The following is a 17,119-nucleotide window of genomic DNA, read 5'->3' on the forward strand; positions in this document are numbered from 1 at the left end:
CTGTAAAATGTGGCTAATAGTTGAACTGCTTTCTTGGGCTACTTTTGAGAGTATCAGCAGTAGCTTACTACTTGAGGCTTGCCAAGGCCAGGTTTCAGGGCCAGTGCGCCACCCATTGCACCACCCGCCGACTCTGATAGAACCGGGCCTTCCATCTCAAGCTCAATTCATCTACCTGGAATTTAACATTTCCTCTCCCCTCGGCTCCTCCTCTCTCTAGCTTTCTTCCCTGTCCAGTCCTTGGGATGACTTCTCCTGATTTCAGCTCCAAGGAGGTCCTTGGTCCATCCTTCCTAGTAACTCCCTTTTGTCATTTGAGCCACTTTCTGAGCCTTCCCAGGGGGTCAATCCTTGTTCCTCCCACCCCAGAGGGGAAAGGCCGCTAGGAAACATGGGGTCCCAGGGGTGGCAGAGCCGGGGTCCGGAAGCTACCGTCTCCCATGTGCCCTCTGACCTTCTCTAGCCCCAGCTTTTGCTGTGGGCCCCCGACTGCCAGGTGTTGCTCCCTCCTGTCCCGGCTTCTTGCCCTATGGCTCTCAGCAAGGCCCCGTTCCATCCAGGGACCTTCCCGTTCCCTGGGCCAAAGAGCCTTTTCCATCTGCTGCTGGGCTGGATGCGCCCCAATAGAAGGGGAGGCTGAAAGACAGGTCCTCGGGCCCAGTCTGCCTTCCCCCCCAGGGGGGCAGGGACCAGGAATGGCACTCTGCAGGAGGCTTGGCCCGGAACTACCCTCAGGGCCTGAGAAGGCTCCTTCTCTTGGACTTTTCCAGTGGGCAGGAGCAGTCCCTTCCGCCTGGCCCGGGAGAGGGGTATTTGTGCCCTGGGGACACCAGCGATGCCAGATTTGCCACAAATGTCCCTCCAGCTGAGTGTCTGTCAGTCGCTGTCCCCTGTCTACTCGGGAGCCTGAAACACAAGCCAATGGTCCTGACGTGAGCAGGAAGGATCTCAGAGGTGGGGACTGCCCCCCCTCCTGAGGGAGAGCTTGTCCCAGGAGGCTTGGGGCCATGCTCACATGCAGATCAGGGGGCTGTATCAGGCTGAAGGAGGCAAGCTGGGTGGGCAGCCCTGCAGACAGCCATCCTACCCCAGGGGAGAAGCTAGGGGTAGCCCTGCTGTGCCCATTACCAGAAAAGGGGGGACTGGAATCACCAGCCCTGTGTGGGGAAAGCCACAGGCCCTGGCGGACTGCTGCACCCCCAGGGAACATGGCAGGGCCAGGCTGGGAGAGGCTTCTGGAGTCACCTTGGTAAGAGAGAGGGAGGAGGGTAGGAGACTCCGACGTCGGGCTGGGGGAGGCCTCTGGAGCCTTAGTCCTGCTGGAGTATCCTGGTGCCAGTTTGGGGGATGCCTCTGGAGTTAAGGTCTTGTCAGAAAAAATATGGGGACTGGGGTACCCCATTGTCAGATTCTGGAGAACCTCTGGACTTGCAGCGCTGTGGGAGAGAGTGAGGGGGCTGGGGTGCCCTGGTGTTAAGTAAGGGGCAGTCTCTGGAGACACAGCCCTGCAGGGGCAGGTAAGGGGGTTGGGGTGCCCGGATGTTAGGTAAGGGCTAGCCTCTGGAGACACAGCCCTGCAAGGATGGCTAAGGGGGCTGGGATACCCTCGTGCCAGGTGAGGGATGGTTTCTGGAGGCACAGCCCTGCAGGGATTGGGGTGCCCAGGTGGCAGGTGAGGGGTAGCCTCTGGAGGCTCAGTCCCACCAGGGTGGGTAAGGGGGCTGTGGTGCCCAGGTGTTAGGTAAGGAGTAGCCTCTGGAGGCACAGCCCTGCAGGGACTGGGGTGCCCAGGTGCCAGGCGAGGGGTAGCTTCTGGAGGCACAGTCCCACAAGCATGGGTTAGGGGGCTGGGGTGCCCTAGAGTCGAGGTTAGTGAGGCCCCTGGAGAAATGGCCCAGCTGGAGCAGGGCCAGGGTCTGGAGTGCTCCTGGGGGGCTCTGAGGAGGAGCTCCTCTGATGGCCATCGGAGGCTCCTCATGGACAAGCGCAGGTGGGCCGAGTCTGGGAAAAACTCAGCTCTGGGCTCCAAGACCGGAGGCTGAGATGATTGCCGGCACTGGCCTGAGAGGGTCAGGTCCTCCAAGGGGAGGGTTTGCTCGGTGGAGTTTGGGGCCCAGTAACCCAGGTAACTTGTGCTGGGCTGGACAAGACAACCCTGATGGCCAGATGGAGGGGAAGGGCTCCGCTTGGACCCCCAGGCTTTTGTGGCTTTTGGTGAGATGTGTACGGTGCTCCCAGGGCCGGGGAAGGAAGATGATGGTCGGTCCCTCAGCAACGGGAGCCTGTGGGTCTGGCTGTCTGACCCGGAGGGCCAGGGGACGCCTCCAGAATGTCCGGACCACAAGAGCTCCCACGAGCAGCCCCCCAGGCTCCAGGCCGGCTCCTTTAGGTGGGGGCTCCTGGCTCCCCCTCTCCTCTCTGGGTCTGCTCTGCTCAGCTCCACGTTGCTTTGCTGGGAGGAAAGCCCTGTCCACTTCCCAGATGCCCTGGGCCTCCGGGCTTGGAGCCACAGGTTGCTCTGCTGCTCAAAGCAAGAGTTACTCACCAGGCCGGCGGCCCTGGGCAGGGACTGGCCCACAGGAGCCAGGTTGGTCTGAACCCCAGAGGAGAGGTACCTCGCCTCCTGGCTGCTGGCTACAGGCCCTTCCAGCTGCAGGCCTTGGCCTGGAGGAGCGGCTGGACTCTGCCTCTGAGTTTTGATGGGAGAGCGAGACCCCGCCATGGTAGCTCGCCCGCTGCCCACAGAGAGGCCGATGTTCACGTTCTTCGGAACCAGCTGTCGGTCTGTGGGAAAGCCACATGGGCCAGAAGTTAGGGCGATCAATCCAGTGTCAAACACGGTTTTGTGGGTAAGTTGTGTCCGACTCTCTGGGACCCCATTTAGGGGTTTTGGGGGCAGGGAATGGTTTGCCACTTCCTTTTCCAGCTCATTTTACAGATAAGAAAACTGAGGTAAATAAAACTTGTCGGGTGTCATCCAGCCAGGAAGTGCTTGAGGCTAAATCTAAACTCAGATTTTTCTGACTCCAAGCCTGGTTGTCTATCCAGGGGTTGGTTTTAATGTCACCAAAATCCCCTTTAGTTCTAAATCTATGACCTCTGGTGCAATGGGAAGAATAAAGGTTGAAGTCAGAACTGGAGTTTTTACGCTACATTTGTCCTGATTACAAAGAGTGACTTTGGGCTACCTTAGTAGCCTTAGTAGGTCTCATTTTCCTCAGTTGTCAAATGAGGGAAATGGACTAGATCGAAGTTTCTTAAGCTGTGGGATCAATTCATACAAGTCTTTCTGAAATCATCTTGCTGATCTTTTTTTTTTAAAAAAAAATTTAAATCTTTTTTTATTAAAGGTTTTATTTTCAAAACATATGCATGAATAATTTTTCAGCATTGACTCATTTTTCCCTTTTCTCCCACTCCCCTAGATAGCAAGTAATCCAATATATGTTAAACATGTTAAATTGAATGTTAAATCCAATATATGTATATATATTTCCACAAATATCATGCTGCACAAGAAAAATCAGATCAGATAGGGAAAAAAATGAGAAAGAAAACAAAATGCAAGAAAACCAACAAAAAGAGTGAGAATGTTATATTGTGATCTACCCTCAGTTCCCACAGACCTCTCTGGGTGCAAATGGCTCTCTCCATCACAAGACCATTGAAACTGGCCTAAATCATTGACTTGTTGAGAAAAGCCACGTGCATCAGAATTGATCATTGTATAATCTTGTTGCTCTATGCAATGATCTCCTGATTCTGCTCATTTCACTTAGCATCAGGCCATGTAAGTCTCTCCAGGCCTCTCTAAAATCATCCTCCTGATCGTTTCTTGTAGAACAATAATATTCCATAACATTCATATGCTATAACTTATTCAGTCATTCCCCAACTGATGACAGCCACTCAATCTGAAAAATGTTTTTGTGCTAAAAGATGCAAAAATATTCCTATAACTTTTCAAATACTAGCTTTTAGTTTATGAAATTGTGGCCCTAAATGGTGTCACATAACTGACTGTGGGGCTCGTGATAAATTTGGCAGCAGTAAAAAATTTCTGAAAGTGCAATGACCAAAAATTAATCCAAAATCAAACGTATTGTGAATCCAAGGTGGTCCTGGCAGCCCTTGCCCAAGCTGCATCAGGAAATATTGGGCAGCCTTGGTTCCGACACACAACATGCACACTTTGCACTGTGCATGCACGAACGCTGCCAGAAACACCTTGGCTAAGATTTGAATCTATTATATGTTATGAATTGCTTTGCTTTTATTGTATGTAGAAATTGTTCTATTTTTAACAGAAACATGATAGTTTAATTATGGAAAATAAAGACTTGTACTTTTTTCTACCATCATTTCTCAGCATGTAAGTATCAAATTAGTATATCTTTGGATTGTATTATGTTAGAATGTCTGATTTTTTAAAATTACTGTTATCTCCTTCTTTTACGGAAACATTAAGTATTTAATTGCAGCAAGTCAAGACAAAAGCCCTTAAATAATATTTCTCCACTATTATTGCTGTATGTGAATATTAATTTTTTAAATTTAAGCACAAGCAGATGGAATTTCATAAATTAAAGCTAATGTTTATTTGAGAAATTAGTAGGAATATTTATGCATCTTTTAAGACAAAAATATTTTTCCCTTATGGGTAAATGGCTAAATTTTGACAGAAGATTTAAAAATACTGATGACAATAAGGCAGAAGCTTCACTACCAGATTGTAGTACACCTAAACTGACTAGAAAAATAAAATGACGACATCATTTCTAATAATGATGATGGTGTGGAAAAATCTCTTTGCTTAACTTGTAATGAAGTTTTGGCTGTGAAGAGCATGAAAACAGCCAGATTAAAATGACATCTTAATATCAAGAATGCGAGCATATTGCAATAAATCCAAGGAACATATTGAACGATTCTTAAAATTTTTAAATAAAGAAAAACAAAGTTTTGAGAAATGTGTTGCTGTCAATGAAAGATATTTACTTACATTTTATGAAACTTATTTAATTGCAAAAATTAAAAAACCTTACATGATACAAGCTCTTTTGTTAACTGCTGCAATTAAAATGTTAAAAATAGTTCATGGAAAAAAGTATGGGGATAAAATTCATAAAAATCCTTTATCAAATAGTAATGTTTCCAAAAGAATTTCTGAAATTAGTAATGGAGCTTATTACCAGGCTTAAAGTCCAAACTTTGCAATTCAGTTAGATAAAACAACTGATATTTCTAACATGGCACAGTTGAAGCTATATTTATGAAAGAAGCATAGATGAGGAAATATGGTTTTGTTGCCCTTTGAAAGGGTCACATCCATCAGAATTGATCATCATATAATCCAATAGTGAGATGAAGCCAGTTCCAGTGATCTTGTGATTAAGAGAGCCATCTATACCCAGAGAGAGAACTGTGGAAACTGAATATGGATCATAATGTAACATTTTCACCCTTTTTGTTAATGTTCACTTGCATTTTGTTTTTTTATTCATTTTCTTTCCTTTTTGATCTGATTTTTCTTGTGCAGGAAGAGAGTTGCATAAACATGTTTACAGATATTGGACTTAACATATATTTTAACATGTATAATATATATTGGATTGCTTGTCATTTAGAGGAGGGGATGGGGGGGAAGGAGGGGAAAATTTGGAACACATGATTTAATTCTTTTTATAAAAGTAAACAAGCACATCCATCTCATTAGAATGAAAATTTACTTTCCTATTTAATAAATGGTAAAATGGTATACCAAAAACTGTTTTAAAATAAATTTCCTTATGATTTATTATCAGTAAAACTTTGACTTGTATACTATATATTATATATACTATATACTTATATACTATATATTTTTTATATCTATATACCTGGGGATGAGCAAAAATTTCTCAGGCAAAAAGGGTTCACTAGTGGAAAACATTTAAGAAGGCCTGGACTAGATGACCTTGGTGGTTCCTTCCAGCTTTGATTTATAATCCTATCCCAGCACTCCCCTATGTCTACAGGCACTTCCTATTAAAATCTAACTTCCTAAAAGACCAGGACTGGTTTGCTTTTATATCTATATCTCAAGGATATAGGGCATGTAGGGCCTCTCACATAGTGAGTCCTCAAAAGGAAGTACCTTTCCCTTTCATTTAGAGGGGATTAACAATAAGGTGAGGAGGATGGGAAAGGCCCTGGAATCAGGAAGTTATTCTTTGAAAGAAGTCAGAGATTCTCTTAGATAAGGTTAATAGAAAAGGCATTTATTCCACATGAGAGACCATTTTGAGGGGAACATCTTGATATCTTTTGTTTATAAAAATTAAATATTTTCTATACATAATGGAATGCTGCTACATGAAGCTTGGAGGCTTGCCGGAATATCATTGGGGTATTAAAATATTACACATAAAGAAGACAAAGAAGTGAAGGAAAAACATAAAAAGTGATGCAGACATAAGAGGTTGGAACCAGAATAATATTTACTGTCTAACTCAGGCTGAGAGCTTGAGTGATGCTGTTTTTACTCTTCATTTTACAAAGGGGGAAACTGAGGCTGAAAGAGCTTAAGTGATGCTATCATTACCCTCCATTTTACAAAGGGGGAAACTGAGGCTGAGAGAACTTAAGTGATGCTGTTATTACCCTCTGTTTTACAAAGGAGGGCTTAAGTAATGCAATTATTAGCCTACATTTTACAAAGAGGGAAACTGAGGCTGAGAGAGTATAAGTTATTTGCTCGGGAGTCACACATGCAGTAGATCTGAGGCAGGATTTGAATTCAGTTCTTCCTGACTCTCTGTCCAGCCCTGGTATCTATCTGCCAAAGAAGAGGAGATGATAAAGGTGGAAAGCACAGGACCACTTGCAGCAATGAGAGAGTGAGGGGTGGGGAGGTTCGAGCAGATGCCTGCAAGGGAGCCCCCAGACCATACAATCAGAGAAAGCAGAGCCCATTAGTCTTTAAAGACTCTCAGAGGAATCAGTCAACAACCCTTGCTAAGTGCTTACTGTATGGAGAGGACCTAGAGCCCTGTAACAAAATCAGGAGATATTGGGGTGGGGGGGTCAGCTGACAAGAGCCCAAGCCAGGGGCGGTCTCAGAGCCCGGCTCATCGAGAAAAAGCTCTAAGCCAAGCCAGGGCACAGGCTAGTATGTGCTAACTGTCTGAAGTCACGTTTGAACATAGGAACTCCTGACTTCAGAACCAGTGCTCTATCCACTGCACCATCTAGTTGCCCCTGGCCAAAGGATTCTCGAAGAAGATGGGGGCCTCATTTTAGCCATAGGCTCAGGTCTAAATAAGTCCTGCCCACAGTACAAATTAGAGCTTCCCCAAACCCTCAATTCTCAATGCCCAACCTAGACTCAGCTGAAATGAGCAAACCAAACAAAGTGACAGATATTATTATCTCTAAGTTTTTTATTTCCAAAATATATGCATACATAGTTTTCAGCATTCACTCTTGCAAAACCTTGGGTTCTAATTTTTTTCTCCCTCCCTTCCCCCATTCCCTCCCAAGTAATCCAATACGTTAAACGAGTGTGGTTCTTCTATACATATTTCCACACTTATCACGCTAATGCCAGATATTATGATAAAAGACTATAGATAAGGAAAAGGCCAAAAATAATCCCCAAAGAGTAAACTAAGAACCTGTCCAAGGAGAACTTCAAGAGAAAAAAAAATAACCAAAATGGTGTATAAGATGAAAAGTATTTAAACATAAAGAAAGGGGTAGAAGGAATGACTCTTTTATACCCAGTACTTTTACCTAAACAGGACAAAGAAATTCTGAACACACACATGTACAAAAAATCATTGTATAGAAAAACATTAAAATAAAAAAGGAAATAGAAGAGAATGAAGAGAAAAGGGGGAAAGGATTTTAAGAGAAAGGGCAAGATAGATAAAGTAAATAGTCATAAGTACAAACTCTAGTATGAAGTGGATGTGAAGGAGAGATTAAAAAGAAAGGCAGAAAAAATCAAAAGCAGGAATCGAGAGAGAGACAAGGAACAACAGTGGAAGCAAGACACTTCATTTATAGGTCAGAAATTTCTAAGTCCCTTTTACCAATTTTTTTTTTCTTACTTATAAATGGAGTAAGAAGAAAATAAAGAAGAATACAAGAGGCTATATGGAGGAATATATGCAATTAACAATCATAACTGCTTTCCAACAGGATGAACTTTTTATGCATAAAAAGGAAAAGGATAGCAAAAATGAATTGCAAAACAGAATCCAAAAATATTCTGTTTATGAGAAACATACTTGCAACATAAATATTTACCCAGAATTAAAATAAGAGGCTGGAGAAAAAAATTAATATGCTTCAGCTAAACTCAAGACAGGAATAGCAATCATGATTTCAAATAAGGTTAAGTAATGAAGAATAACCCTTAAAAATTCAAAATTAGACATAATTTTTGGATTTGGCCAATATAGAAATTTATTCTGCCTGACTTTTAATATTTTTATTATATTTTATTTATTTATTCTTATTTTATCTACATAAACTATATTTTTATTTATTTTAAATTTATGCTTTTGTATTTATCTTTTTTGTTAAGGGGTCAAAAATAAATGCTCCTAAAAGTAAAGTTAACATATAAATACAAAATATATTAAAATATTTAGAATATAATAAAATTATACAAAATATTTATAAAATATTTAAAAAGCTAATTTTTAAAATTGGAAATTAAAAATTAATAAAGCAGTTAGGCAGTAGACAGAGAACTGGCTTCAAAAGTCAGGAAAATATGGGTTAAGTCTTTCTCTACTGGACAGGGTATCTCACTTCTCACTTCCTAGACAGCTTTCTAAGATTAGAAGAAGCAGAGAAAATGGAGGTTTGCATGGATAAAGGGAAGTTCTCATCAGCAGCTCCCTTCATGAAAGAAACACAGGTGTGTTAGAAAAACAAAAACCAATCCAACTTAAGAATACCAATAAATGGTTTGGAATTCATGAAGAGATCAATGTGACGTGTCAGAATATGGATTTCAGTCCTGTTACTGAGACTTGTAGGACTTCTGTAGGACAGCTCTGAAGGTCTTTGTTCCCTCCTAGGAAAGAATCTGGTCTAGATATAATCAAAGATATAATCAAAAATCCCAACTCTGGATCCCATGACCTGGAGCTTTCTTTGATTATTTGAAGATTTTTGTTGACAGCTACTCATTTCTAATTTTATTTATTTATTTGTAATGGTATTTTATTTTTCCAAATACATGTAAAGAAGTTTTCAACATTCACCCTTGCAAAATCTTGTGTTCCAAATTTTTATCCCTCTCCTCTTCCCTCCCCTCTCCCTTCCCCAAGATAGCAAGCAATCTGATATAGGTTAAATGTGTGTAATTCTTCTAAACATATTTCCACATTCGTCATGCTGAGCAAAAAAAAAAAAGAGTTCTAATTTTAAAAACTGTATGAAAAAGCCCTAGATAGTCCAGTCACACAGTCAACCCTGACTTGCCCTCCTATCCCCAGGAAAGGGCAAGTAATCAATTAATCAATCAATCAATATTTATTAAGTACCTACTATGTGCCAGGCATTGTGATAAGCCCTGGAATCATAGATTAATCCACTTTTCTAAGTGTAGTTTCCTCTGCTCCCCTTCCCTTCCTTCTTCCCCCTCCCCACTTCATTTATTCTTTTCTTAAAGGCTCACAAAACAATCTGGTGAGTGAGCAGAATGGGGCAGGGCCCCACTGACTGAAGACATAAGGACCTTAAGACATCACTTACTCCCAACCCCTAGGAGAAGGCTGTAGACAATGTGCCTAAAGTCACAGAGATGATAAAAGGCAAAGGCAAGATTGGAAGCCAGATCTCCAGATTCCTGGCTCAAGCTCTAAAAGGTGAGAGGACTCAGTATCCAGCCCAGTCTTCAAAATGATCCTGCCCTCTCTGTGATCTCCGGGTCAAAGACTAGATGAGTATACCTGGAGTGGACCTGACTTCCAATTTTATGAGCTACAGAATACAGGTACAGAGGCATAAATGAAAAAGTTTATTAAGTTCACAGATGGTACAAAACAGGGGCAATTAGCTAACACAGTAACAGTCAGCATCCTCAAAGATCTCAGAGAAAGGCTAGAATATAGGACTGAACCTAGTAAGATCCATTTTTGGGTTTTTTTATTTTTTTGGTTAAACATATGCAATTCTTATAAATATATTTCCATATTCATCATTCTGTGAAAATAAAATCAGGATCAAAAGGGAAAAAAACATGAGGGGGGGGGGAATAAGCAAACATCAAAAAAGGCGAAAATACTAAGCTTTGGTCCACATTTAGTCTCCATAGTTCTCTCTCTGGATGTGGATGATACTTTCCTTCACAGTTCTATTGGAATTGCCTTGAATCACCTCATTGAAAAGGGCCAAATCCAGTAAGATCCATTTTAATAGGGACATGTGTAAAGTAATCTCTTTTGGCTTGAAAATTCAACTTCACAAATATAAAATGAAGGGAGGAGTCAATATCTGGAAGAGTTTTGAGGATTGATATGGCAGCTCAAAAAATTAATGAGGTCTTAAGGGTTGTTATTTGGGAACAGAATTTAGAGAGCATAAAGTGATTGTCCCTGATCACAGCATATTTGAAATACTGCACTCAGTTATGGGATCCCCATTCTAAGAAGCCCAGGGATAGCCTACGGCTGTCCAGAAAAGAACCACTAAGATGAAGAGGTCTGTTAGGCTCAATTAAGGGAATGGGAGTTGAGACAGCAGTTCATTTTCAGCCAGAAGAGGGTTCTCAGGGACCAGAATTTACCCTCTGCTCCCGGTAGCTTTGCCCCAGCAGTTGAGAATGATCCACCTGAGGCCTTAAGAGGCTTAGGTCTGAGATGAATAGAAGCTGGTTAGCAAAAAGCTGAAGCTATTCCTGCTTACAACCCGAGCTTCCTTCTGGACAATGAGGAGCACAAGGGAGGGCAGCAGATGTAAACCCAGGAAACTCATACCTGATTTCAGGGGGCCTCCTGGCCAGGGTGGAATATTCTCCTTCCGATTGGCCTCCATGGGGTCTAGGTTGGAAATGTCCCCAGAAGGTCCTTAGTCTAGGACAGGTGCCTCTGTCAGAGTGGTCTTTCCAGGTAGCAGTGATGGCCAGCAGATCATAAACTGTTCAGATCTCATAAGGAGAAGGCTGGGAGATCTGAGGGTCAAAAGTGGAACAGGATCAAAACTTCCCCTTATTCGTTCCCTCTCTGATCCCTTTACCTGAGACCTTACTCTCTCATTCTAAGACAGCACTTGATCATCCTAAGTCTAACTGGATGGGGTACTTAGTGAGCTGAGGAGCCAGCTTCTTTTCCCAACCCACCCAACTCACTTTCCTCATCTTTAAGATGGCGGAGTTAGATGGATACCTCTGAGGTCCTTTCCTGTTGTAAATCCTAAGAGTTACATGCCAGACTCAGATTCTTTCCTTCCCCAGCCCCTCTGACAATCCTTCCTCTGACTCTCTAAAGCACCTTCCTGGACCAATTGCTTCATGAAATTAAGTGATGGATCATCACTCAATAAGATCAATAATTTGGTCAATAAGACCAAAAGACCCCCAGCCAGTTGCTCCCTACAAAGGGCTTATGTTCTATCAGGGTGGACTCTTAGTGACCTAAGTTGAAATCCTGCCTCAGACCCTTTCTAGTTGTATGACCCTGAAAAAGTAATTTAATTATTATTTGCCTCCATTTCTTCATCTATAAAATGGAGATAATAATAGTATCTTGCTCCCAGGATTGTTGTGAAGATCAAATAAGAAAATATTTGTAATGTGCATTTATACATTTTAAAGTGTCATGTAAATGTTTATTATTTTTTAAATCTTAGATATAATGATAAATAATAATATATTATATTGATATAATAAATAAGTAATAATAAAAATGGATACAAGGTAATCTTGGTAAGGGGGCAATGTGAGCTGGGGAGATCAGGAAAGGAAATAGTGCTTGAGAAGATCTTAAACAAGACAAGGAAGGGAACAAGGATTTATTAAGCACCTACTATGTCCTGAGTAATGTGCTAAGTGCTTTAAAAACATTCTCTCGTTTGGTCCTCACAACCCTGGGAGGTAGGTCTTATATTAGTCTTCATTTTACAGCAGGAAATCGAGTCAGACAGAGATTAAGTGGCTTGCCCAGCTAGTCTGGGTCCAAAGTTCAGCCCCAAAGGGCTAGTCTCTGTCTCCAGATTCAAGGCACGCATTGTAGAAGTGGGATACGGCCGACTCAAAACCATGGGCCAGAGGTGGAGTACCATTTAAAAAACATCAAGGCGGCTGTTTTGGATTGGACCGTGGAAACAAGAAAAATTGGGACCAGGTTATGAACGGATTTAAATGTTCAACATAGGAATATACACTTTATCCTGGGGGAATAGGAATAGGAAGTCACTGGAGTTTTAATAAGGGAAGTGATGGGATCAGACCTTTGGGAACTGTACAGAGGATAGGCTGGGATAGGGGAGGGAGGGAGACCAAGACTCCTGAAATAGTCCAGGTGCTGAGAGTGAAGGTCTGATCCAGTGAGGTGACTGTGTGAGTAGAAGCTGATGTTCTGAAGACAGAACTCAATCAACAAGCTTTTTTTTCAGCCCAATCAGTGTAGTAGGTATTTTCCTAGGCACCGAGGATACAAAAGTAACCTAAAAATGGTAAACTTAGCAACGGAATGGTTATGTTGGGAAAGGAAGGTGGAGAAGGCAAGAATGAAGCCATGGTTACCAACTAGGAGATGAAGGAGCTGGTAAAGTGCACAGGAAGTTTGGAAGTTGGGCCAGGGGAAGAGAGAGAAGGAATTTGGTTGTGTATCACGGAACTTGGGGCCTCTATGAGTCATCTAGCCTGAAATGTCCAATTGGCAGGGGCTGATGCGGGACTGATGCTCACCAGAGAGATTGGAGTTGGATCTATACATTTGGGAGCCATCCACACAAAGATGAGAGTTAAATTTGTGGGCCTTGGTCTTCTCACCACTTAGAAAGTGTAAAGGGAAAAGAGGAGACCAGGGCAGAGGCTCAGGGGATATTCACAATTAGAGGGAGTCATGTGGATGATGAAGCAACAATGGAGACTGAGATGGAGCAGTCAGACACATAGGAACAAGACTGAAAGAAAAGGCAGAAGAGCAAAAATCTATAATAGACAGTGAGTCATCAGTATCCAAGGCTGAAGCCAGGTCCAGAAGGATAGGGACTGAGAAAAGGCTATTGGATTTGGCAATTAAGAAACCAGAGATAACTTTGCAGAGGGCAGTTTCATTTGAATGATGACGGATGATGCCAGACTTCAAGATAAAAAGTAATTGAGAAGAGGGCAGCTAGGTGGCGCAGTAGATAGAGCATCAGCCCTGAAGTCAGGGGAACCTGAGTTTAAATTTGGTTTGACACTTAATAGTGCCTAGCTGTATGACCCCGGGCAAGTCACTTAATCCCAATTGCCTCAGAACAAAAAAAAAAAGTAATTGAGAAGCAGAATTGGAAGCAATAAGTTATATCCTTTCCCCCCCCCCCCTTTCATTAGGGAGTTTGGATGAGAAGAGGAGGAAATAATGATGAGGTTTAACAAAGGATTTAAAAAAAAATTTTTTTTAATGATGGGAGATGACAAAGAATTGGAAATTGAGAGGATGCCCATATCAATTGCAGAATGGCTGAGCAAGCTAAGTGGGATGGAACATTACTGTGCCAGAAGAAATGGAAAGACATGAACTGATGCTGAGTGAAACAAGTAGAATCAGGAGAACACTGCATACAGTAACAGCAACGTCATGGGATGATCAACTAGGACTGACTCAGCTCTTCTCAGTAATACAATGATCCAAAACAATTCTGAAAGACTCATGATGGAAAACACCATCCATATCCAGAAAAAGAACTGAATGCAAATTGGAGTACCCTCTTTTTACTTTTCCCTGTGGTTTTTTCCTTGTTTTGTTCTGTTTTTTTTTTTCTTTCACATGACTAATATGAATATGTTTGATATGTTTGCATATGTATAACCTATATCAAGTTGCTTGCTGCTGTGATGGGGAGAGGGAGAGAGAAAAATTTGAAACTCAAACGTAAAAATGGATGTTGAAAACGATCTTTATATGTACTGGAAAAATAGTATTTACATGATAAAAAAAAATTAAGTGATGGAAAAGACACAGGTGTGTGGACAAGAGGAACCAAGGGATAAGGAGAGACTGAATATTATTGAGGAGAAATTGTGATCCTTGTGAGTAATTGGCTGGATGGGATCAATGGCTCAGGTAAAGAGGTTGCCTTTACTAAGGAAGCTGACTCACTGCCCAGGCAGGAGGAAGAAGGAGAAAATGGGGAATGAAGTCAAGGTTTGTGAGATGGAGAGGAGGGAAGGGGATGAAAAAGAGGAAAAGCCGGCCCTGGGCTGGTGCACCTGTCTGCCCCTGTATGAGAATGGTTGTCTGTGGTGGCCTGTCCCTCTCCCCCCAGAGGGAGCATCTTCCCGGCCAAACTTGGGGTGTCTTTCTAACTGTAGTCCTCCTATCACTGATCTCTTTCTATCGTTCTTTCTGCCCCACTCGCTGCTTCTGCACTGTCAGACCTTCCCACACGCTTTCCCCCCAGCACCCAATTCATGTGTGTCCGCTCCCTGGCTGTCCTTCCCGTACCTGAGTCCTCCCTGAGTTCCCGGGACTCTCATCTCTCCTCCCCTCGACTGCCTCCTCCCTGCCTCTCCGCCTCCAGGATCTGCTCTCCCCCTCCCCGCCCCCACACTTTCTTCTGCAGCCCTTTGCGCCCCTGACATTATCCGTCCTGAGGATGCTTATTTTTGTGCTTCGCTTCCTCGCTGCCCCCCGCCGAGCCCCTCAGCCTTCCCCACTCCTCCAGGTCTATCTGCTCCCCCAGGGCGCACCCCGTCTGTCGAGCCGCTCTCTCCACTCCTCCCAGATGCCCCAGCTCACCGGGACCCTCGGAGGCCCGGCTTCTTCGCGTGTCAGAGTAACGACTGCCGTCGCTAGTTCAAGTTCGCGCCCCGCGGCCCCGGGTGGGAGGGGGCGGGGCGCCGGCCGCCTGGGCCGGGGCACGCCAGGACAGGGAGGCTCCGGCTCCGTCCACTGCAGGAGCTGGCCCCGGGCAGAGATTGGGGGCGCCGGTTGGACAAATCTCGGCAGAGGGAGCCCCGCTAAATCCCTTCCCGAGCTGGAGCCGAGTGCACTTTCCCAGGGCCAATGCGTCCCGCAAACCCAGTCCCGGGCGCCTGCCCACGCCCGACTGTGAAGGGTCACGCGTCTTTTATAGGTAGCGCCGAGCCCGCCGCAATCCCAGTCTCCACCGGGCGCTGGATGTGGCCCTCAGCTCTAGTGCCCAGTCCGAGGGCAGAGAGGGGCCGGAGGGGAGCCTCTGCTCGGCTGCTTTGGTCTCCTTCCAATCTGGACGACTCGGCCCCGTAGGTGTTTGCCCGGTAAGTCTCTGTCCCCGAGAGCTAGGACGGGTCCAGACCCAGGTGCCCCTGGGATCCTGACGGTCATTTCCCTTTTCTAGGCCTCAGTTTGCTCATTTGTAAAGTGGAGGGTTTGGATAGCGTGGATCTGTGAGACTATATTTCAGACTTCAGAGACCATGTGGGAGAGTCTCCTTTTATATAAGAACTAGAAGCCAGAGGATGGGAGTCTGGCCTCCTGGCAAGTTAGGTCTCCACACTAACTGTGCCGCCTCATGGAACCCTCCAGCTGCCCCATCCCCACGCCTGACATCTGGTCACTCCCCAGCAGGCCAGAAATCAGCCATTGTGGAGCCCTGGACTCATTCCCATCTGAGCTTCCTGCATTAATATATATTGGGCTTCTTCACTTTCTGGTCACAGAATGTTTCTAAAAGTGCTAAATTTCATTTGGGAGAGAAGTTTTTCCCATCCAAATTTGCCTGTCCTTACATAGGGGCTTGTAAGCCCTTAGCTCAGATATCCCCTACACTAAGTGAGTTCATGAATCATAGAGAAGACCTTGGTTATCTGCTTCATTCTATGGTTGAGGGAACGGAGATTCACAGGTTAAGTGACCTACACAAGATCACTTACAGCAAGGAACAGAATCGGGATTGGTGTTCTTTGACTCCACTGTACCACACAGTGGTTGGGTAAACACCTGGATCCCATGATTGGGGATCCTGGCTCCACTTAAGCTTCTAGATTTATGATAATGATTCTCTCCACCTCTAAATTCTCCTCGATTCTCTACTTCCACCAACTTTCAGTGGCTGGCTCTCCAGTTTGTTAATTGTAGGGATTCTAGGCTCACCACAATCTAGCTCCCTTTCAATTCCCCCATTCAAATATTTTCTACCTAGGCCACACAGCAGTGCCTCTGCCCACGCCCACAAAGTCCAGCCTGGGCACCCCACCCTTCTGCTGGGCTAGTGATGCTGTCCTTTCCCCTATCTCCCAGCATTCTGCCTGGATCTTTCCCTGTATCATCTTTCCCCTTATTAGACGGCAGGACCCTTGGCCCAGAGAGCTATCTTTGTCCAGCAGCTCACACGCTGCTCTGCCTGTAGTACTATTTAATAAATTCATTTGAGTAAAAAACTTTGCTCCCCTCCCCTTCAGTTGAACAGCTGGCGGCAGCTGCCCTGGGGGCCACTTAGAAGCCTCTGTGGGTACCCAGGGGTTCCAACAGTTGCCCTCAAGCTCCCCCCATCCTCCTGCTCCTTAGCTGCCTCCCTGGGTGAGTGACTAGAATTTCTCAGGCTCTAATGAACTGCTGCCATGGGTAAGAATAAGGCTGAAGGCCATTTGTGGTCTGGGAAGGCTTGAAAAAGTTGAGGGAACCCAGCCCCATTCCATTCTTCCTGTCCTCCCTTTGGAGAAGCGAAGGTGACCATGAATGGATGCTGGCGATCCAGGCTGCTCTCGAACAGAAGGGTGAGCCAAAGGCCTGAGCCATAGCTGGTGGTCTGGCACGTCAGCCCAAGTAGCCCGTGCCCGAGGGGGACCCTTCCCACTGAGGCCGTGGGGCTACCTGGCTCAGGCAGGGCTGAGGGCCAGCCTGATGAAGGCTTCCCCTGCTGAGGTACAACCTCCCTCATGGCTGCAAGAAAAACACCTGGAAGTCTCTCCTCTGGGAATGGGCCCATC

General features: G+C 44.6%; 1 protein-coding gene across 1 annotated transcript in view; it reads right to left on the reverse strand.

Moving 5' to 3' along the window:
• The window catches only part of C3H1orf167 (chromosome 3 C1orf167 homolog), a 50,448-nt gene extending 33,378 nt beyond the window's left edge, over positions 1–17,070 (reverse strand). Inside the window, 4 exon segments of the mRNA XM_031961552.1 lie at positions 455–906; positions 1,246–2,784; positions 10,977–11,066; positions 16,881–17,070. Coding sequence (XP_031817412.1) covers positions 455–906; positions 1,246–2,784; positions 10,977–11,066; positions 16,881–17,070 — 2,271 coding nt within the window.
• Between the last annotated feature and the right edge of the window lie 49 nt (positions 17,071–17,119).

This window comes from Sarcophilus harrisii, chromosome 3 (genome assembly GCF_902635505.1).
Source record: "Sarcophilus harrisii chromosome 3, mSarHar1.11, whole genome shotgun sequence".
In the NCBI taxonomy this organism is placed as follows: domain Eukaryota; kingdom Metazoa; phylum Chordata; class Mammalia; order Dasyuromorphia; family Dasyuridae; genus Sarcophilus; species Sarcophilus harrisii.